The sequence below is a fragment of the Chionomys nivalis genome, chromosome X (genome assembly GCF_950005125.1).
Source record: "Chionomys nivalis chromosome X, mChiNiv1.1, whole genome shotgun sequence".
NCBI classification, from domain to species: Eukaryota; Metazoa; Chordata; class Mammalia; order Rodentia; family Cricetidae; genus Chionomys; species Chionomys nivalis.
In genome coordinates, this window is record NC_080112.1 from 54111842 (window position 1) to 54136135 (window position 24294).

The 24294-nt window shown below is 39.6% G+C and overlaps 1 protein-coding gene across 6 annotated transcripts in view; it reads left to right on the forward strand.

The window, feature by feature from the left end:
- Positions 1–24294, forward strand: part of Dmd (dystrophin) — a 2258623-nt gene that overhangs the window by 2108721 nt on the left and 125608 nt on the right. For 4 of the 6 annotated variants that reach the window (XM_057760248.1, XM_057760246.1, XM_057760249.1 and 1 more), the window contains exons 1-2: positions 6278–6417; positions 11989–12050. In XM_057760248.1, coding sequence (XP_057616231.1) covers positions 6398–6417; positions 11989–12050 — 82 coding nt within the window. In that variant the 5' untranslated portion in view covers positions 6278–6397. Of the gene's footprint in view, positions 1–6277; positions 6418–11988; positions 12051–24294 lie in introns of those variants that run through there. The other 2 variants (XM_057760244.1, XM_057760245.1) reach the window with 1 other exon arrangement.

Consider the following 24294-nt stretch of genomic DNA (forward strand, 5'->3'; position numbering starts at 1 on the left):
ATACCACAATAAGAATCTAGCTTAAAAGTAATTCTCTCTTGTAGCAGACTATTCATCAATCATTCTTTAGATAATATTGGCACTCTGAGTTTTCAGTTAGGAAGAAAAAAACCTGCAATTTCTGGATTGATCTGAAAATCTGAGCGCATTTGTGGGAAAAAAAAGTCAATTCTGGTAAAGCAAAATTGTCTCTAACCCCAACTGTGAAGTCAAGAAGAAAAAAACTAATCAACCTTTTGCAATGATAATTCTTCATCGGGTAGATCTAAGGGTTAATTTATGATTTGAGAAAAGGCTATCACAACCCCTATTGTTTTTCTAAAGTCTGGTTGTGTGTGGGAGGAAGGTAGAGAGGTCCCAGAATGAATGCACTAATTGGGGTTTTCACCTGCTGTGCGTCTAATCGAATACAAAGCCTTATTTGTAGCTGAAGAGGAAGAGAGATTATGCAGAGTGTCAGAATTTCTGCCTAGTTTTGAAATTCCTGCTATTTGGCACAATCAGCTTGGGAAAGGCAGACAGATAGTTACAGCTCTGAGCTGTTAAGGTGGACCAGGAATGTTGTAGCAGATATACTTGAACCACCTTAATCAGTTCTCCATTTTTAGCAGGTGATGTAGTTCTAGAAGCCTGGTAGTGCTATAGCTTCCAGGCTAATAGGCACGCCGATTCTTTCCCACTAAGCGACTACCGGCCTCTGAGGTTAATGAAGTGTGCCTCTATTTTAGTGAAGATGCTAAACTTCACATCTTTTTAGATGTTCAGCTTGATATCGGTGGCTCTGTGAAGCTTTGAGAAATCGTATTAAGTGAAAACTGCTTGCAATTGAAGGAGAGTTCGACTTTATCTAGAACCTGTCTGGTGAAATCTCTGGTGTAGCTGGCAGCCGCCTCAGAAAACTTTCTGCGGCCTGGCTAATTCTGCCTCCCTGCAAAGGAAAGGCCTGGGGGAGAAAAATCAGCTTTTGTGGGAGGATGATGTGCTCTGGGTCTGAAAGAAAAGCGTGCAGAGTTGCTGCTGATGTTTAACAATGATCTAGAGGCATTGTTAGACGTATTTTAATTAGGACACCATCACATTTGCCCTAAGTGGCAGTGATTCACTGTTATCGTAAGCATTTGTTAGAAGTCTGATTCATGGTCTCTGGCTGGAGCTTACACCGTGCAAAGAGAAACATGGAGATATTGTACGTTTACTGGATTATACAAGTGTTGACATTTTACTATAAGATATGCATTACTTACTTGAAGCAATACCTATCCTCTGAATGGGTTTTTACAAAATGATACAGATCAGATTTAATGTCGGCTGCAGCAAATAAAATTCACACAAGGACTCTTAGAGCAAGCTGACTCTCAGGGACTGGTGATGTTCCTTAGGGCCACCTTCCTGGTGACTGTCCTGTAAACCCATTTGTTGTCATTTTCATATTCTAACAATCAGTTTTACACTGCTAACATTGGAGTAACATTTAAAATAAATTACAAGTAGCCTAGAAAGGTTAATAAAAAACTTAAGATGTACTTATCGAATATTCGAGATGCCTGGCTTCTGTACTCGGCCCTTTACACTTGCCACCAAATGGTCATGTCTAAACCTAATATTCCTACAATACTGACATTTTCAAAGTGTAACTCCATTCCAAATGATTATCCATCTAAGCCCCAAATTGAAAGGGTCAACAACTAACTCCGAGGTACATTTACTCTTTACACCATACAACTATCTTCATTTCTCATTGTGGGAGGTATGTAACTTATCATCTGTCCTGTCCCCCCTCTAACCCGCTGTGACATTTCTTGTTTGGTGACTGTTATCCATCCAGTTTTTGATCCACCTTGGGATAGGAAGCTTGTGGTGGTATGAATAACAGTGGCACCCAGAGGCTCATATATCTGAATGCTTAGTCATGAGGGAGGGGCACTAATTGAGGAGTAGAACAGTTAGGAGGGGTGGCATTGTTTAGAGGAAGTGTGTCAGTGAGGGTGGGCTCATGCCAAGCTTAGAGTTTTGGCCAGCACATCAGGATGTACCTCTCACCTACTTTTCCAGCAACATTTGTGCCTGTATTCTGCCATGCTGTCTGCTTCTGCCATGTTGATAATGGATTAGACCTCTGGAGCTGTAAGCCAGCCCAAGGAAATGCTTCCTTTTGTAAGAGTTACCATTACCACGGTGTCTCTTTACAGCAATAGAACCCCAAGACAAGGCCTTATCCCTGGTTATGTTAGATTCTCCCAGAGAGCCTTAAAAATACCAATGCCCAGGAACAGTTAAATTAGAATGTAAGAATATCTTGTTGGTGGTGTTGGGGAATATTCCTCCTGTGAGGCTGGTGAGTTTAGGACTGCTATCTTCCTTCTTCTCTGTGTGCACATCTAGTCAGTCGGGGATCTTTTACTGTCAACTATATTAGAATTTCTTATTCCTCAGACACTAGTGCGGTTCCCTCAGATCCCCCTTATACTGCAGTAACCTTGTACCTGCTGGTCTAACTCCAGTTTGTCTTCTGATCCAGTCATCACAGCAATACTGGAGTGAGAAAGCCACATTTGTAGCCACACTTCTCCCTCTTTCGGAAGGTTCCCACACCTTTCAAGTGCAGATCAACTCTAGGTTTTTACAGCATTCCTGCCATATTTTTTTTGTAAGTTCTGTGTTGCCATTCCCTCCTGAAGGCAAGTAGACCACCAAAGCTCTTGAAAAGAATTGAGTTTGTTTTCCTTTGCACCTGTTCCTATTATCAATTTGATTTTGATGTGACTTTTTGTGGGCTTAATAGGAGTGTTATAAGAACAATTGTCCAGTGACTGTTCAATATGCTTTTCCACCCCACGGGGTAAAACTGTGTTTTGCTGTCTATCTGACCCTCAGTGTCCAATCCATCGCTCTAGAAGATGGCTTGGGCTGGGAAGCATTCAAAAAGAAACACGGTACTCTCGACGTGGGTACCTGAAGACAGTATAATGAAAAACCTATTTCAAAGATTTTGGGCAAGGTGGGCATACAACAAGGAATGGTAAAATTGTGCAAGGGCACAAATGGAAGGAATGGCTTGGGGCCTGAAGGGAAAGATTTCCCAATGAGGCTGCAAGTCAAAGAACCTAGATACTTCCAGGCCAGGGGTCAGCAGGAGGGAGCTGGAGAAATAAATACCTAGCTATCACTTGCTCTCTTCCCTTTCATCTTCTTCCATGGGCCTTTCATCACTGCCTCCCACTGGTTGAAAGTGAGCGGAAATCAAAGGGCAAGAGAGCCTGATTCCCCAGAGGTTCAGCTTCCTAGGGGCATAGAGCAGAGCAGAGCAGAGCAGAGAATAGGGGAATAAGCCCAATCTCTTAGGCTATAGAACTAGCTTTTCGGAGGTGCAAGCAAAGTTTAAGTGATCCAAAGATGAATGTGATTTAGCTATGGGAATGTTTGCTGAATCACCTTCTTGACCCCTTCATGTCTCATTCCCCTTTTCCTGATATTTCTACCAAGTTCAGTTGCCTTTCCTCTCATCTATCAGCAAGCTTGCTTGTGAGCACACTAAAGGAAACACAGACGTTTTTCATGATAAGAGAGGCTCTGTCTGTGGCAGTGCAGCAGAATAGCCAATCTCATCACTCTTAGGAACAGGCGTGCTAATTCCAGCTCTTGCACCACCATGTTCTGGTTAGGAGGGCGAGGCAAAGAGCTCATTCATAGCAGGACCTGTAGTCAGGTTTTCAAATTGATTTTTTTCTCAACTTTGCATTCTTTTCTGGTCTGTGGTTCAAATCAAAACAAAACAATAATAATACCGGTGATAATAATACAGAAAAATTGTGATACAGCTTAGTGGCAATTATGGGTTCAATTCCTCATGCCACACACAATTAAGAATAATGTAAAACAACTACTCTAAATAAATCGTATGTACACACTTGCACACATGCGCGCGCACACACACACACACATATATAATATCATTATGTAATTTACACATAGAATGAAGATCAGGCAACTCTGTGCTTTAAAAAAAATACCTTTACTTGTTAATCAAAACTCCTAATGTGGCTGAAACCAACAACAAAACAGTGTGATGCCCATGTCATTCCTTAATAATACTTTCAGTATTTTCTAAAATGATATCAAGATTTGGAACCATTGCTTAAGTGCTTATAACTCAAGTCTAAAAAAGGACTTAATGCTATATTTTTGAGAACTGCCATCTGTCAAATTTTTAAAAATTCTGAATAGTGATTCTGTTTTCCATTCTTTTTCTTTTCCCGGACAATTCATTCTTAGTAGTTCTCTAATTGGATAGTGGGAAAATAGACTTTCACATTTAGAGTTTAGAGAAACAGCAGAATTCCTGAATATTGAGCAGTTTACTAGAATGTAAAACCAGCAAACAGGCAACAAAACACAAAGAAAAAGGACTGACAGTGAGCCTCATCACACAGGGGTTGCACATCTTTAGGCGATTGATTTCTAATATTTACAAGTGTCCATGCTGTGCTGTTTGTATCTTCTCCTTACAGTAAACAATATTTAAGTGATATCCAGCATCGACATAACGATTACTCTGAATGATTTACCACAAAAGCTACCACTTTCTCATCAAAGGCAACTAATCCCTCCCTCCAGAGAAAGATAGAGGAGACAGACCTGGAATCTAGTTTTAGACTAGGGACACCCTCACCCCAAAATAAGTCTGAGTATGCCCTCCCCTGGCCACACCAGCAGCACCCCTTCATTTCACTAGCTCAAAATTGCTACAGTACTGCAAAGGCAGCCCTAGTCTTTGAAGGGAAATGCCAGAAGTACCATGTTTGTTTTAAAATAGCAACACCAATTTTACCTACAGGCACATAGTTTTAGTGATAACATCAATATTTTTATCTGTTTTGTCAAAGGTAATAGAGAAACCTCAAATTTCATTTTTTCTTTCTGCCTCCTTGCTGGGCTGTGGCATACCAATATGCAGAAATTGATGCTGCCGGTCCTTTCAGTTCAAAGAATCTAAGTAAAAATGTAAAGGGGGAGAAAAGAAGTTTTTAAAATAATAAAAAAGAATATATTTAAAGTGTAGACTTAAGTAGATGAATTCACCAGAAGAGGGAAAAACAAATGGTTGAAAGATAAAAAGAAAACAGCCAAGAAAGGAACAAAGAGAAACAATAAAAACACAGAGTAACTCCTCCGAGTCTAAAATATGAAGATATGGAGATAGTGGAAAATTCTTGTGCTAATGAAGGCTTTCTTTTGTTGGGAATGTTTCCAAGCTCAAAACAGTTGTGTGTAGTTAAACTGTACCTTCTTCCTATTGCAGCTTCTGATACGAGTCACACTAGACCATCAGGCCTAAGGTCTTTTCCAATCCAGTGCTATGCTGGAAAAGCGATCCTTTCAGATTTTTCCTAATACTTCAAGACAAACCACTGGTGGTAGTGTTCTGTGAATCTGTATCGGTGTTTCTCCAACTTTAGTGTGCTCAGTGTTTGATTTGATAGATCCAGGTTGGGGCCCTGGTTTTTTTTTTTTTTCTTCCATTTCTAAGAACTCTGTAGATGATGGTGGAACTGTTGTTAGTCCTAGATGTACATCTTGAGAACCAATGCTGTATCACCAACATAAACGTTTCTTAAGGATCCAGTTTAGCCAGGCATTGTAATGCACACCTTTAATGCTAACACTCAGGAGAAAGAAGCAGGCGACTCTCTGTGTGTTCGGGGCCAGCGTGGTCTACAAAGTGAATTCCCAGACAGTGAGAACTATGTGAGAGACCCCATCTCATTTCAAAAAAATAATTCAGTAGAATAGGTTTGGATTTCATGTTTTTCTGCCCCATCCCTTTAATTTTCTACTGATGAAGGGGTGGAGGAGTGAGGTGAATACGTTCTCATGTGATAATTATTTTTTTCTTTCATTTTCTAAAAGGAAAACTCCAAGCCCACACACTAATTATCTGCGATGAGGTCATTTGCACCTAGGTCATTTATTTAGGCAACAAGTTTTCTTGCCAGAGGATTTTTAAGGGGATTCTGACAAGAGGACGTGTGGCTTCCAGGTTCCTGGGTCTACCTTCAACTCCTTTCGGTCTTTGTTCATATCCTTCTTAGTTTCTTTTCGTTCTCTCTTTTTCTATTTTGTTTTGAAAGCGCTCACAGTCCCTGGCTGTCCAGGTTCCCAGGTCCTTAGGTGGGGGCGGAGCCCTGCGCGGCCCCGCCCCGTCTGCACACAGCTCCCCCCACCTCCCCTCCCCGTCCGGTCCGCCCGCCAGCCCGCCAGCCAGCCCGGCTCCTCCGCAGTGCTTTCGGCTGCGAGCCTGGGCGGCGGCGCTCGACTTTTGGGGAGCCCGGCGGCTTGGGCAAGCTTACTCCTCCACGCTAAGCTCCCGCTCCTGTCTGCCTGTGAAACCCTTACAACCATGAGGGAACAGCTCAAAGGGTAAGTGGTTCGTGCCCCCCGACCCCCTCCTGTCCCCTCAATTCGTGCACTTGTGGCACGAGCTGCTGCCAGGAGAAGGCAAAACTTGGACCAGAGGCGGTGGTGGCTGGGGGTGGCTGGTGTAGGCTAGACCCAGACATCGGGGCAGCTCTCCCACCAGTCTTGGGAGCCTCTGCAGGTGCGTCCCCCAGGCTTCCACCCCGGCGCCAGTGCTCGCTACTCAGCTCCTTCCTGGCTGCTGGGACAGGCTCGGAGAACTAAAGCGGATTTCTCCCTTTGCCCAGAGAGGGACAGACCGCTCCTCCCGTGGGGATCGGGCTCCGGGAGCTTTTTGCTCCTTTCCGGAGCTGCCGGTGTGGACATGAACTAGGCGGGCTGTTCCCCCAAATCGCCTTTGGACCTGGCAGGAGGAAGGGGCGCACGCGGTTCTACCTTGCATTGCACTGCTAAGTGCCAAAAGGTCAACTTTCTGCCTGATTTCTTCAGAGGATTCCAACTGACATTTCCCTCGCTGTGTTTTCTCCTGTGCTTATTCCATGCTTCAGGACTTGGAGAAATAAAGAAAACAAGAACAATTAAAGCCTAGAAAGTCAAGGAATTGACCGAGAGAAGAAAGAGAGAGGCTTGAAGGGGTTGGGGTTTTTATTTGATTACTATTATAATTATTTGTTTATTTCTTGGACTTCTGTTGAGGTTCAGAGTGGAGTCATTTCATGGCGACTTTTCTGCTTCTCCAGGGTGTCTATAAGCAAAGTTTGTCATTCTTAATCTTATCACAATGGAAAGGGCAAGACAATGCTTATCTCAATTAATTTGAAGTTAAGTTTGAAACTTAAATTGAAGAGGTTTAATTGTCTAAGGGAGCGTAGTGTTATTATAAAATGATTTAATATCAAAGAAAAATCCATCTTCTGGTTTAAGTAACAAACTAGTCTTTAAGTGAAATCTACATTCTTTTTTCTCTACCAATATGCTCTTCCTCGTCCCTGAGCTTACTCCCCCTGTCTGTCCTTGTCACCCCATCATCTTTTCTTGCCTAGATAATTTTATTTCCTTGTTCTAAACCTTCTAGGGAGGATACCCTTGCTTCTAAAGAAGCGAGAGGAGCAAATGAGACAACACAGTTATATGAAAGGTTTCTGACCCTTGAGCACCGTGGAATTGTTTTCCGTTGTCATTGTTTGATCTTGTGCTGGACACGACCCTGAAGTGAAATTACCTTGGCCAAAGTTGAGGGTGGGTGGGAGGTAAACCCTGAAAAGCAAATAGAACTGGGAGGACAAGTAACAGCTGGAATAGCCACCAAGGCCATCATCTTTGCCCTGAGTTGAACCAAACAGAATAAAATGTTAAATATCTCTGAGAACAAGAAATGGGAACCAGAATAGTATTTCTGATGCTCAGATTGATGCATAGCCACTGATGTCCCTTCCCCACAGTAGCAGAAACTTCTAAATATATTTCCCATCCCACCCTACCCTGCCAGTATTCCAGCCGACTAGCCAAGTTCAACAATTGAACATGCAAATGCCAAGGTTCCTCTAGAAAGAGGCTGGTCTCCAGATTAAAGGGGGAATCTCTCTCTCTCTCTCTCTCTCTCTCTCTCTCTCTCTCTCTCTCTCTCTCCCTCTCCCTCTCTCCCTCTCTTTCCCTCTGTGTGTGTGTATGTGTGTGTCAGTGTGCTCCAGATTATATATGAAGCCAACCTTAATCCTCCTCAAAACACAAGAGAAGGCTACTTTTTTTTTTTACAATGGTGCATAGTGATTAGTTCATCCCTGGGAAATAGTGGAAAGAATATAGAATATTTTCAGTACCAAATAACAGTGATTGCAAAAGAAATCTTACTTTAATTAGGCGACTGCCATTTCCTCAGTGAATGCCTTAGATATTTGTTACTTTTATGTGTCTAATGTTTGTTTTTAAGAAACTACAAAAGCAATTCCAATAAGTCTGATTATTTTAGCACTGACAGCAGTAACAGCTCCAAGACGGTTGTAATAACCTTGCACACTACTTGAAACTAAAAAAGGTGAAAGAAAATGTAAATTCTTCGGTAGGAAATTAGGTCAACCCTATGCTTAGTAGAGTAATGCTTTCATTTCTGATTATTGACAAGTAGGTGTTGCTAGGATCTTTTGTCATAGCCAGTGATTTAGTATTTTAATTTCTATCACAGCGTCAAATAAAAGGAAACGAGAGATTCTTTGTGGTTTGTACACGTAGGCTGGGGGTTGGCAGGTCGGGGATTGCTCAGAGAGGTGTAGCTGACGCGTAGGTTTGGAATCTGTGGGGCCCAAATCAATAGCAGGTTTCAAAGATTTCAGAAAGGTTTGCAGGGTTGTGGGTGTCATCAGTGTCAGTGTTAATGTCCAGAAAGACTTGTGGTCTATATTGAACACCCTTGTTCTCAGGAAGGCTGAACAAAGATGTACTCAATAACTTGGGAACAGGTTTCAGAATATCCTCTTTTGTTGGAAATGGTATATATATATATATATATATATATATATATATATATATATATATGCAGTGTTTCCCTGATGTGTAAAGAGAAGGTCATATTTTACTATATATCTGTGTATTCCAGGTAAATGTGAGTTACCCATCTTGAAGAAGGTGAGAATTTTCTGTTGTTTTTTTTTAAGACACTTGCAGAGTAACAAACTGTAGAATCCAAACTGATTACCTCTACCTCCCCCCAAATTAGTGTGTCCTTCAAGACAGAGTATAGACCTGAGCGAGGCAAATGTGTGCTTACCATTGTCTTTCTGTCTTTTGAGGGAAGAGGTTTACTGTGTCCCTATAGGGCTTTTTTACTCCAGATACAAAATTCTCACATGGACGGAAGTGAATATTTGGTTCTTATCCCTCAATTTGATGTTCATTCAGTGATGTTGCTGAACATATTTGTGTTAAATGTTGAAGTGATTGTCTTTCTGGTTTTGAGGACTGATCGTACCTCTTATTCTTCTTTCCTTCACATTTCCTTCTCTGAGTGCTGCCTTGCAGTTAAAGTGAAGCTAAGACTGCACAGGTGAAATCTAAATCTGCTTTTCTAGTTACTTTGTGTTGCTTGAAAAGGAAAGGTTTGTTGAAGGGGGGGAGATTAAAAGGTTGATTTGGGGAGTTATTTGAGGAGTTCGGTTTGCTATTTTATTCCAGTACTCTGGAATCTCAGGTAGGTGGGAGAATAGTACCTACGGGAGAAATCAGGAAGGGTGGGATGGGGCCGGCGATGTCTACTGTCTTCTCTCAAGGGGAATTCCAATTTTGTTGAGCACTGATGCAGTAAAATATAATTTCTAACACCATTTTCATAATTTTTAGCCTGCCCTATGACTGTCATTAAAAGACGAGACATGTAGGTGTGTTGATAACACGAGCTTGCTCCCTGTCTTGTTTGGTTTATTCGTCCGGACATGGAGCATGGAGGATAGATACATCAGCTGCGGTTAGCACTCTCTCTCTTTGGCGTTCTGCTGGAAGCTCTGCACAGTTCTCATTCCTTTAAGAACTCCATTTACTCCAAGTTTATTTCATTGCCCTGTTTCTCTTATGTGAAATCAGTTTCAGATGGTTGCTTTTCAGAGTGGTCGTGTGTCCGTGCCTGGTCAGGTTTATCAGCTTAGCCAGACAGTTTCCTGCAGGTCCATTAAAGATGTCATAGCCGACCCAATGTCCTGGAAATGGGACATTGTTATTGCACCATGTGTCTAGTAAGGTTCATCTGTGTGGACATTTCCATCTTTCCCCTTTTTTCTCTCACTAGTGCTTATATCTCTATGGGCTTTGGAAGGGGAAGAAGCTGGAATTCAGGATGGAGCCCTTGTCTATGGAATTGGGAGACACAGTCACTTTTGAGCTACAAATCACTAGAGAACAAGCAACACTTTTTCCATCAAGCTGCAAGCTGCAGCCTCCTTGTGCTGTGCATATAAAGTACCAGTCCCGCCCACTCCTTCTCGACATCATAAACCAGCGTGGTCATGGGCTTTCCCAAACCTTCCTAAAGTGTCTGCCGCCTCCCTTGCTCTTTTTACTCCCCACGACTTCCATGTCACTCTGTTACATGCCCTCAGCTGATAGCCCTGATTGACACACTTCACATGTGAATTTTCTCCGCAGAACAGGGAAACAAAAATGGACACACTTGGAAGGCAGTGAGAGCCATTCACAAGTGAACATTTTCTTGCGAATTGATTCTAGTAACCTTCACAGCTTCAATGACTGAACTGTAAATCGCAGAGGGAGGATGTTCTTTGAAGTTGTGCTGTTTGGGCAATTTCCATATGTCTTTAAGATATTTATGATTATATTTATCAAACTACTTGAAGTGTTTCTTGTTTTGGCTTCTTTTTAAGCAAATATAGTTTCTGCTCTCTGGGAAAGATCATTCTTAAGCTTCCACATCTTCTATTGTAAAGAACGGTAACTCAGGGACCACATGGTAGCAAATTGCCTGTGTTCAGATGTGCCGGTTCTCAATGTCAGTTAATCCTTTGACTCTTTGCCAGGTGAGTCCACTTGCCTCAAATTACACCACCTCTGGGCTGGAAAGCCCAAAGTTCAAAACCTCTACTGAGTTCATTTGACATTATTGCTTCCCCAAGCTCCTCCTTTTGTGTGGGGGCCTCTGTACTTTCTGGTCCCCTTGACATGCCCAGATTTAAGCCCTTTCTTTCCTTTCTGGTCCCCACGTTTCCCATTAAAAGATTATAAATAGGCTCGGCGTATGAATGCTGAAATAATTGTTCCAGGCTGCATTTTAGTCTATCAGAGCTTACCATGTAATCTCTGAAAACAGGAAATACGATCCTCTGGTGATTCATGTAGATGGGCCAAAGTAAGGTAAAGTATATGTAGTTATCTCTCCTGGGTTTGTTCATGTAATTGAAAGAGAAACAAAGGTGTTTTGTTCCCTTTGTGGCAGGAGCTCATAGCAGGCAACCACACTTTAAGAAATGGAGAAGTGTGAATGCTTCATTGAGGTCTAAGTAGATCTAGGAGGAAGCGAGGTGCTCTGCGGAGTGCTGAGTCTAAAGGCATTTTAAAAGTAATGGAAAGGAGGGAGAATGATGGGATGGATATATTAGCTTGGTGCTGGATATGCCTTAAGGCAAAATGGAATACAGTTGTCACCAATATGAGCTCTGACCAAGGAAAAGAAAGAGTAATGAAATGAGGGCCAAGGAAAACAAAGAAGAAATCAGGTGATTTGTAATGATGGAACTGACAGAGCTGAGTGACAATTGTCATTTTCCTTTCTGCGTGTGTTCACGGTTGGAGAAATGAGGCAATCCTGACCTATTATATAACAAGGTCAATGTCAAATTTGTCAAAAACAGTAGTGCATTCAATGTGTGGGTGTGAAAAAAGAAACAGATTCTAGAACTAATCATGTTAGTATTGCTCTTTCGCTTCGAAAACAAAGGAGCCTTTCTGCACGCAAGATGATCTGAAGTACTCTGCAAGTCCTTGGAAGTAGCAATGTGACATCGAACCGTTTGTCTTCCTTTTGCTCTTGCACATTGTAGATTCTAAAGTCTCTCTTTATATTTTCTCTTTTAGCCACGAGACCCAAACAACTTGTTGGGACCATCCCAAAATGACGGAGCTCTACCAGTCTTTAGGTAAGGACGCGGGGAGTCACGTTTCCTTCAGGTTAAATGGCAGTTTACTTTAAGGGTACTGTGTAGCACGCAAGCTGTTTGTTGTGTAAACATATCAGGAGATTGCTTCGGGGTTAAGCAGCTGCACCTTTCTAGTCATAGCTGGCTAGCAGACACTCTCATCTTCAAAAATAACTTTACAGTATCACTGATTCTTTCAAATTCAGTAGACCTAAAGGTCAATAGTAGTTTTGTTTGCAGCCTAGGAGAATGGAAAAGCGCTTGCAATTTGTGGCATTTTTACCATCAAGAAAACTGTTTTAAGTTACTTCTGTCGATTTCTTCTTTGTGAAACAGCAGTGATAGCTTTTGCTAAGGTACAGATGTTATGTAAAGTGGTTTCTGCCCCCTTTCCAGGGCTCACAATGCCTACGGCTTATCAGGTCATCACTGTGATCTTTTCAATGATTTCTCTATGTTGGTTTATTGGAATTTTATTTGAAAGTCTGACAGGTTCTACATTTATGAATTTAAACCTTCATACTTTGCATTTTTAAAAGATTTTTCATTACTATTTATTTTGTATGTGTGGGCATTTTGCCTGAATGTATCTCTGTGCAGCATGTGTGTGCATGCTACTTGAAGAGCACAGAAAAGCATGTCTGATCCTCTGGAACTGGAGCTGCAGACATTTGTGAGCCATCAAGTTGGGTGCTGGGAATCAAAACAGGGTCCTCTGAAAGGTCACCCAGTGCTTTTAAATGTTGAGCCATCTCTTCAGCCAGATATACAGCATAACAATATAGAAATGATACCCCTCTCTAGTACTTGATTGTTTATTCTTTCTGTTTGACTTTGGAGAGATTAATCTGAACTGAATTCTCTGATGTGGCTGGATTTTTAGTTATTATGTTGTTTGACTTAAGAAACATGCATTCTTTACTTTCAGGTCTGCTTTTATTTGAAATTATAAACTAGTAATGCTGCAGACTTTAGTGTGGTCACTGGGTATGGTGATTAGTGCACAAATTTAATCCCAGCACTCGAGAGGCAGAAGCTGGCAGGTGTCTGTGAGTTGGAGGCCAGCCTGGTCTACACAGTTCTTTCCAGGCCAGTGAAGGCTACACAGTGAAACTCCTTGTCTTAGTAAACAAATCAAGGAAACAAAACACCTACAAAGGGCAAAATGAAGTTAATGTGATAAAACCCAGGGGAATCAGAACTTTCATATACGTTTTTACATATAAATTGTGTATTTGAATGTAAAGCTGTGGGGGGGATGGAATGAAATTCCCCCTATGAAATGTCTGCCGTCGTTCTCACTGGATGATGAATTGCAGCTCTAGAAGCATTAAGAAATAAATGAGATATCATCAACCACAGAACAACCTTTAAAAAAGCATTTTGCTGGGCTGGATAAAACACACATTTCAAGAACTCTCTAAGGCAGAGTCTCTAACACACTCTAAGGCAGGCAGATCTCTGTGGAATAAAAGCCAGCCTGGTCTACATAGTGAGATTCAGGCCATCCAGAACTACTTAGTGACTTATCTCAAAAAAAAAATTAAAAAAAATATACAAGTGATCAGAATTTCTTCCAAGAAGTCTAGAAAATGCAAATAAAAAACAACAGAAGAACCAAATATCAGCTGTTATTCTACTAGCTAGGAATATCCAAAACATTTAAAGTAATATTATGTCATTTCAGTGTAGTTATGTGTATAAATTTAATGTAAATAAATAAAATTAAGATCAGTTAATCTTTAAGCGCTACATTTTCAGACTCATATGATTTCAAATTATCATGTTGGAGTGTTTGTGCCACATGTAGAGAACTTAAATGTCACATCACGTGCAATTCAGAAGGCCCACATGCAACTCTACTCGAGTTACCATGAACTTTAGTTGTAATATTATAATTAAAAAATCAATTACAGAATTAACATATTAATTATAGAATAATTATAAACACATATATTAAAATATAAACGTATATAAATATAGAATTAACATATTTTTCCAAGTTTAAAAATGTGGGTAAACTTTTAAAAAAACAAGTAATTTATTAATTACTCCTTAGAATTATTAAGTAAATAATTACTAAGTAAATAAATTAGTATTTACTAAGCTAGCTTTAAAAAGTTAAAAACAAGTTTATTGGACTGGACATGTAGCTTAGTAGTAGACTATATTCACATTATCTGTGAAGCCTTTGGTTTGATCCCCACTACCTCACACATATATAAACACACTTCTCTATTTTTCTGTGAATGATTCAGTATTAAAAACCTTTTTATGTAAAAGTAGCATATGGTAACCATATTTACATTTGATTACATATTCTTTTCTATCACTTTTATTCTGTAATGAGATATTGCAAACATGGTTGACTAATATAGATATAAATATAGATATTTATGTATTTATGTGACTAATATAGATAAAATATAATAAAAATATATACATTTTATATTAATGTTTTCTCAGTAGCTTGAACAGTTGATAAATCCATACTTCATATTTAGTATTACTTTTGGCCTTGGACTAATTATTCCACTTTGGAAGGCAATGCCATTTTATACTTGCAGGTGATTTTGCAGTTTATGCATTGTAAAGTTTCTCTTTTATTAAATCAACTTTATTGAGGTGTGATTTGCATATAATAGAATGCAGCTCTATAACTCTGCATTCAATTCTAAACGCCTGTGAAATTGTTTCTTTCGAGCCTAATAACAAACATCTTACTAATGAACTAAGTGTTGATATTTGTTTTTCGGCTTTTAGAGTTAGTACTTTCAAGACTTTTCTTTCACAGTAAACCATCTCTTTATCTGAATGATTATGCATCAAATAATATCTTCCATTTATTGTGGGCCTACACATCTATATCATACTCACGTGACACACCAGCAGTTTACCTGCATGGCAGATGGTAGTAACATTCAACATTTCTTAAAACGTTGAATTCAGGCTCAGAGGCAGAGTCATCAGGAGTGCACAAACGTTTGGGACTGTATTAGCAATTGACCAAGGTGTTATGTTAGTGAATTCCCTGATCTCATGATATTATTCTCTTAGTAAAGTATGGCCATATTAATTAGTGCATAACTCTTATAAATACATACACATTTACAGTTGTACATAAGGACAGATTACATGAATAAAACGTTTTGAACGAATCATGGTGTTTCTGAAAATGTTAAGATATATTCCTAGACATCAGGTATTCCTTTTACCCATGGAATGATCAATTTCGATGGTTTTGCCTTCGGCATTTAATGCCAACATTGCCCCTCCCCTTCTCACAGATTATAATGTCTGTCTTATTGGCTTATATTTTTCCTTCTTCAAGAGCTATCCCTCTAGTTCTCAGTTATTGCTTTGACCTCAATAGAATCCCTCAAAGTCTCCACATGTAGTCCGGTCCTGAGAGGACAAGTGCTTGTGTAGACTGCTGTGCCACATGTCTTAGACCACATCTAGCCTTCCCTCCCAAGCAAACCTGAACTACACGTCTGTGGTGACATCGTGAAAATGCCAAAACTGTCTTTACGCTTCTGTACCCTAATTCCAAACATCTTACAGTGGTTCTCCATACACATGCAGTGTTACATGTCCCCCATTATACCCACTTTTAAGGAAGTTTCCATTTTCTCTTTGTTCAGAATCCCAAGAAGGTTCAACATACATCCGTGTACCCTGTATCACCATTAAAGCACTTTAGTTATTTCCCCTACTTCAGACCTAAGCAGCATGATATCAGAAACGAAAAACCTTTGTAAGGACTGGAAATGAGCACATGAGCATTAAATGATGACAGGTAAAATGTTACTCGAGATATTAGTGTTAGACACCTCTAGTCAATAGTTACTAGGGATTTTCTTTTTAATTCTTTCCTCCCGTTTTTCTACAATGAACATATATTATTTAGACAGTTAGCGAAAACTGTTTCATCATTGATGACTCCATCTCATTCCTTAGTGTCCCTCTAGCTACAATTCCATATGCAATGAAAATCCATAATAGAAAAGCAGAAGCAACTATTCATATATACATACATGTGCACACATGTTCAACATATACACACACAACCTGTAGAAACACTACACATACTAACATATAGGTAACTTTGGTTTGGATAGTCTGATTCTTGCAGGATTAGTCAAGTAAATAATCTCAAGAGGATTGTATCGTATATTTTTAGGCTCTAAATATATCCATTCAATCACACACACAAAAGCCAGCTTAAACATTTTAACAATAACAGGATGCAACTCAGCATTAAAGTAATTACTTACCTAGCATACCTGAGGAGATGTATTCCATCCTGAGTACACGCATGTACACATGCTTTAGCACCCCCGCACATGCCCATGCACACACACACACACACACACACACACTTACACTCACTCATGCACACACGCATGCATGCATGCACACAAAGAAAACTAAAAAATGAAATCAGTGTTAGAGAACATAAGACCAGCATTATTTGTGAGGTATTGGAGATTTTGTCAAGGATCTTGTAATTACTAGGGAATTTTTCTACCATTGAATTATAGCCTTATCCCTCCCAGTACTAATTTTCTTTAATTTAAAAGAAACGTAAGAAGATTAATTTTATTTTACTCTTAATAAATAGAAAATGGCTTCCAGGTTATGGCTATTACAAATAATGCTGCTATGAACATAGTTGAACAAATGCTTTTGTCATATGATAGGGCATCTCTTGGGTATATTCCCAAGAGTGGTATTGCTGGGTCCAGGGGTAGGTTGATCCCAAATTTCCTGAGAAACCGCCACACTGATTTCCAAAGTGGTTGCACAAGTTCGCATTCCCACCAGCAATGGATGAGGGTACCCCTTTCTCCACAACCTCTCCAGCAAAGGCTATCATTGGTGTTTTTGATTTTAGCCATTCTGACAGTTGTAAGATGATATCTCAAAGTTGTTTTGATTTGCATTTCTCTGATCGCTAAGGAGGTTGAGCATGACCTTAAGTGTCTTTTGGCCATTTGAACTTCTTCTGTTGAGAATTCACGGGGTTTTGATCCTACTTCATGTTCTGGCTTTGTGGGAGCCTAGACAGTTTGGATGTTCACCTTCCTAGACCTGGATGGAGGGGGGAGGACCTTGGACTTTCCACAGGGCAGGGAACCCTGACTGCTCTTGGGACTGGAGAGGGAGGAGAAGAGGAGTAGGGGGAGGGGGAGAGGGGCGGGAGGAGGGGGAGGGAAATGGGAGGCGGGGAGGAGTCGGAAAATTTTTTTTTCAATAAAAAAAAATAGAAGATGGCCTTTTTTGACATGGGCTTTCATTAAATGCTAGAAATATGGATATTTCCCCTCTTTTTAGGCTATACATAGAGACCCAAATTTCCTAGTCACAAGGGAAAATATTGTCAGACTCCCATAATTCAAAATAGTTATAATATATAGTACTTAAAAGGCTGGAGAGATCACTCAGCAATTAAGAATGGTGGTTGCTCTGGCTGAGGACCTAGGTTCACTGCTCAGTACCCATAAAGCAGCTTAATGTTTTCTATTACTCCACCTCCAGGACTCTTATACCCTATTCTGGCTTCTAAGGGCACTGCACACATGTGGTAGACATACACAGAGGCAAAACATTCTTTTTTAAAAATTTTTATTGCTCCAATGTGGGTCTCTGTCTCCTTTCATCGCCTGATGAAGGTTAATATCCAGGAGGATGCCTATATGTTTTTCTTTGGGTTCACCTTCTTATTTAGCTTCTTAGGATCACGTATAATAGGCTCTATGTACATTGGAGCACCGGACTGAAATCTCAAGGTCCAAATCAAGAGCAGAAGGAGAGAGAGCACGAGCAAGGAACTCAGGACCGCGAGGGGTGCACCCACACACTGAGACAATGGGGATGTTCTATCAGGAACTCACCAAAGCCAGCTGGCCTGGGTCTGAAAAATCATGGCATAAAACCGGACTTGCTGAACATAATGGACAATGAGGACTACTGAGAACTCAAGAACAATGGCAATGGGTTTTTGATCCTACTGCACGTACTGGCTTTGTGGGAGCCTAGGCAGTTTGGATGCTCACCTTACTAGACCTGGATGAAGGTGGGTGGTCCTTGGACTTCCCACAGGGCAGGAAACCCGGATTACTCTTAGGGATGATGAGGGAAGGGGACTTGATGGGGGAGGGGTAGGGAAATGGGAGGTGGTGGCGGGGAGAAGGCAGAAATCTTTAATAAATAAATAAATAAAAATTTTATTGCTTTATAAATGATACCATTTAAAATTTCCACTTTTTCCCCTCCTCCCATTTCCCTCCCTCTCCCCTACTCACCCTCCCTCCCCTTCCAGTCCTAAGAGAGGGCAGGGTACTCTGCCCTGTAGGAAGTCTAAGACCCTCCCCTCTCTATCCCGGCTTAGGAAGGTGTGCATCCAAACAGGCTAGGATCCCAAAAAGTCAGTACATGTAGTAGAAACAAATCCTAGGGCCATTATCATTGGCTTCTCAGTCAGCCCCCATTGTCAGCCACATTCAGAGAGCCCAGTTTGATCCCATGCTGTTTCAGTCCCAGTCCAGCTGGCCTTGGTGGGTTCCCATTAGATCAGTCACACTGTCTCAGTGGGTGGACCAACTCCTCATAGTCCAGACTTCCTAGCTCATCTTCTCCCTTCTTCTGCTTTTCAACTGGACCTTGGGAGCTCAGTCCAGTGCTCCGATGTGGGTCTCTGTCTCTATCTCCATCCATTGCCAGACGAAGGTTCTATGGTGATATGCAAGATAGTCATTAGTCTGACTATGGGGACAACACCAGTTCAGACACCCTCTCCTCTACTGCCCAAGGACCTAGCTGGGGACATCCCCGTGGACTCCTGGGAACCTCTCTAGAGCCAAGTCTCTTGCTAACCCTAAAATGGAGGCAAAACATTCTTACTAATAAAATAAAAATAATCTTTAAAAAGGTAATAATTTGTTGGGTGGTAGTGGCACATACCTTTAATCGCAGGACTCACGAGGCAGAGGCAGGTGAATCTCTGTGAGTTCGAGGTCAGCCTGGTTCCAGGACAGGCTCCAAAACTACAGAGAGAAACCCTGTCTCAGAAAAGCAAAAAAAAAAAAAAATGAAAAAAGTAATAATTTAAATGTTCGCAGTAACTGAGACATAGGAATTTGGAATTTCAGAAAATTTTTATACAACTATTTTGTAAAAACACTATCTTGTATTTTCACTAGGAAGAAATAAGAATAACTTGACATTAGTTTTTTTCTGTTTTTTTAAGCATTTCTCTATGATTATCCATGTTAATAATAGACTAATAGTGGAAAATAGTAGTGGTGCTATTGAAATATAAAATAAAAAAGAATCTCAAATCAAATCTGCTTCATTTTAGAGACAGTATATTCATCATGAGTTCTTATAGTTGTATACTTCATCCCTGAAGTAGATTTCATGTTTCTATCAGCATTTTTACAAATGGGATGGAATGATTGCTATAAAGCTCTGTGTGACTCCCAAAGACATTTACAAATCAGGTGTTCATTGGTAATATATATTATATATATATATATATATACTCTGCAGTTTCTTGTAAAATATTAATATATCATTTGTGTGTGCACACACATATGCAGTGCAATGAAATGATTAAAAATTCTCCTTTTCTCAAAGTTGACATTTCACTTGATAAATTCATCACTGAAATTTTAAGGAAGTATTTCAAAAGCTCCCTGCATGCTACATGTCACTTCAGAATACTTAACAGTCCAGTTGTGGTGCACACCTTTAATCCCAGGGCTCTGAAGGCAGATGCGGATGGATTCCTGAGTTAAAGGCCAGCCTGGCCTTAACGTTCCAGGAGAGATGGAGCTACACAAAGAAACCCTGTTTCAAGAAACCAACAAAGTCTGTCTTAGTCTAACTTTTTTTATGGTGCTTTAATTATGAATACAATACAATCTTTACGTGGTCCTCCATAGTTTCCTCCCAAATTATAACATGAGATTTTTGAATTAATGATACTATCAATTCCACAGAATAATAGAATAATAGTAGTATACTCAGAGGACACAGATAAAAATAAGGTAATAGGCATAGAGAATCAGTAAGCTTCAGAAGTCAAGCGATTATTTCCACTTTTTAATGATGTTGGCAAGCTACATGATTTGATAAGAGTTTCCAGTTTTTTGTCCTTCATTGCTGATGTGTAACCAACAGTATGTTTTCCTCACATTCTTGAAGTTCTAGAAGGGTCTAGCGTATCTTATCTGTTGCTCATGTTTGGGAACCCATGTTCCAGCATGGTATTCACTTGAATGTTAAAAAATTTGTCAAATTTTGAAAATTAGAATTATGAATGGCTTAGGATTTTTTTTATCCTTATCTTTATGCCCATTACTGTCAAGAAGCTTCAAGTATTAAAATAAGGGCTTAGATTTTGGGTGTGATGGCTCTGGTGTTGGTGTGATTCTCTAGCGGTTCCCTAGTGAAAAGAATTAGTTAAATTCTAGTTAAGGTGAAAAAGCTAAAAATACTGTTATTGGTAAGTGATGGCAACGTGAGGGGCATAGCTTAATGCTAGACCACACGCTTAGTGACCACAGGCTTCCAGCACTGCAAAGACTTACACCTGCAAGGATAGACTTAGGAACACTGCCTAAAGCTTCTTGCTCCTCTTTCTTCCATTTGCTCAAGAGGAAGAAATATTGTACATGTTTGCCCATTGTCCATTTGTTTTGATAGGCGTCTGCATTCCACTAAGTATTCCTTCCGGAGGATGTGCTTAGACTAGAAATGGCAGGATTCTGAATGGCTGTATTCCTTTTGCAGTGGGCATGTGTCCTAATGCTTTTCTCAGCATATTTTGTAACGTAAACTGTCTTTTATCAAGGCCCTATAAACACTTAGGTTTCCTTGCCTCTATTCTCACCTTTAGTTTTGCTACTACTCTAATGCGTCAAAACAGAAAGGAAGTGCAGGTCTTGATTTCATCTGGCATCTGACCACGAACTGTTCTTTTACTTTTCCTTGGTCTAAGTTTCCCATACATTCTGTTGGACAGGTATCTAAGTATTTGCCTTTTCTCATAACTCCTGCCTAGAATGAGGCTTGATCTTGTGGTTATTATTGTCCTGTCCCACCCCCAATGATTTTGTCATCACCAGCTTAAGAGAGACGGATAAAAAGATAATTATATTTGTAATAATTAGATTTGTGTAGCACTCCTTAATGTATAAGGAGTTTTCAGAAATAAACATGTTTCACTCTTATACAGCTGTGAATTCAGTGGCCTGGGATTTCTATCACCCTCAATTGCAGATCTCATGTCTTATTAGTTCCTTGAGCGTACTCCCTGCTTTTGATTTGAAAAATAATGTTATCATGTCAGAGAATAGGGTAACTATTTCCTTTTTCCATTTGGACTTGGGCAAGCAGAGACTCAAGATGATGTGAGTGACATATTCATAATGACATATGGCTTGAAGATAAGTAATCAAGTCCTGAAGACATATTTTATGGCTTCTAGTTCACTATTCTCAAAGGACTATCCATTATGCCTAGCTTGATTTATAAAACTGCTTTATCAGCATAATTAAGCTATGGAATCCCAAATGACACTCTTTATTCCATAGCTGACACAGTTAGCACAGGAGATTTACTCTGATTTGCAAAACAGGATATCCACAATATTAAGATGGTTTTCTTTCACCTCTGCTATCCTGCTTAGAAAAGAAAAACAGAAAATTTACCAGCCCCTTCAACATTGATTGGGAACAATTGATTTTTTCCATTTGCAAAATAGAAATGTAACTTCCAAATCAAAATGTATGGCATTTTAATGGACAATTTTATTAGGGCAGTTTTTCTTGCTCATATGACTTGATTTAAAGCTTCTAATTGAGGAGCCTACATAAACATAGTTCTGATTTGCATTTCCCACAGCCTGTATCCCAAGGAAAGTCAGAAAGAATTGTTTCTTAGACAGTGACTGCTTTACAACTTAAAAGAGCTGCCAAATTGGAATTTAGTTGATCCAAGTAAGAGGAGCATTAAGGTTCCACCTGCATCTGGGAGGAAAATGCTAGATGTGAACAATTTTATGTAGCTGCTTTTGCAAAAGATTCGTTTTTTTTTTCTGCACACACAAAAAAAGGCATCTAAAAACGTGTCTGCTCCTATTATTCAGGTGTTTCCAATATTTCCTTCCTTCCTTCCTTCTTTCTTTCTTTTTTCTTCTTTTGAACGAACAACTCTGATTACCTTTATGTCTCTTGGGAGCTGCAGTTTTGCAGAAAAGAGTTTCAGAACAGTCAGAAGACTCACATAAAATAGATAGTGAGTTTTAAAGTCCATCCCCTCTCTGGTAGTAATGAAGTGACCTAAAAATACTCTGAAGGAGTCTTATGGCATAGGGAATGAATCATTAGCTTATTTATGAATTGGTTATAGCCTGTGACAGTGTTTCTGAATTTGCCATTCCACCGTCTTGACTTGCATAACTCCAGAGAAGCCCTTGTGCCCCCTAACAAAGTGAAGCTTATGTAACTTGAAAAAATGTTATATATGCCTGTGTGCTTGTATGCTTATCTGGGTGGGTACATGCACTTTTATTTATTTATTTATATATTTATTTATTTATTTATTCATTCATTCATTTATTTATTTATGTGTACTGCATTAATGTTGATGCAAAGACAATCAACTATAGTTGGTCTTTCTGGTCCTCTGAAGAGCAGTGCTTTTTAAACTTAGAGTGCTCACCTGCAATTCTGTTTGTACTTTGAAAACAATTTTTAAATTACGTTTTATTTATTTGTGTATCTGTGTTTGGATATCTGTAGTGCAGGCCAAGCACATTTTGTAGAAGTCAGTTGTCTCCTACAGCATGTGAGTACGAGGGATCAAACAGAGGTCATCAGGCTTGGAGTCAAGGGTCTTTACCTGCTGAGCCATCTCTCCAGCCCATATTTGTTCTCGTCAACATGCAGTATAGCATAGTTCTTGTAGGTAGTTCTCCTATACTTACAACCAAGCACTCGTATAACTCACTGCCCAAGTTTATCCTTACTTAGCCTGGTCTGATACCCAGTTCTATGAGATGAGCCTGTTGAGTTTGTATGTCATGCAGTGAAAACTTAAGATAAAAGTTGCATAATGCACTTAATTTCTATATATGGGAAGAGCTGCATTTTTAGTAGCAATATTCTAGAGCATTTAAGTTTTGGCAGTATAAAAATAGACTTAAATCATGTGACCTTGGGGCGGGACAGAATAGTTAACCAAACAAGAATACCTGATAAAATGTTACTGATGAGTTTTCATGTTTTGCCAATTAAGTCAAGTTCAGACAATGGAACTTGGCATTTGCAACCCTCCTTAGCAATTATTTTAGATTAGGAAATATATACACTATCTTTTAATGGGACGAGGCCCAAGGATTAATTGTTGGGAACTCCACTGCTTGGTTTAATGCCTCTTCTATCCATTATAATTAAATTTGATGTGGCATATCTAAATTTTCAGTTTGTTTTTAATCTACTGCATAAACTGTTATATGTATATTGTGTTTAGATTTAGACAGAATGTTTTATAGCAGCAGAATAGTTGATTTACTTTGAATCTAGAGAGATGTATATTTAAATTTTAGTTCTTCCTAAAGGTTTCTGTAGCTAAAGAAGCCACTAATAATTTTGAAATTCAATTTCTGGATTCATATTTTAGGAAAAATTACAGAGATTAAAGATAATATACACATAATAATAAAATGTCCGATGAAGGCACTGTTCAAGGAGTTATAATTGCTATTAATGATGACAGCATTTAGAACAGATAAGAATTCATAGTAGAACCTTTATCTGAAGCCAAATGTCCTCCTCAATATTTTAGGCATGTATCTGTAGCTTTATAACTCTTTGTTCCTATCTTTATATTTATGGTCTTAAAAGTTTAAGTCAGGCATAGTGGCTCACATCTGTAACCCTAGAATTTGGGTGGTTGAGGCAAGAAGATTTTGATCTGTATAGAAGCACTGTGTCTAAACACCATCTCCTAAATCCTGACACAGAGCTTAAATGCGTATTAGTTAACTGATGGTGCTAGTTTTAGAGGAAGATAGTAGACAGAGGAGTGGCTACAGAGACAGAAAGGGATAAGATCAAAAGAAGCCTTGTAGGCTTTTGATGCTAGATAAGTTTTTGACTTGGAAGATGTCCAGTCAAGGTCAAGGAAAATCACTCTAGTTATTTTTAACCAAGAGATTTTACTGGGAGGAATT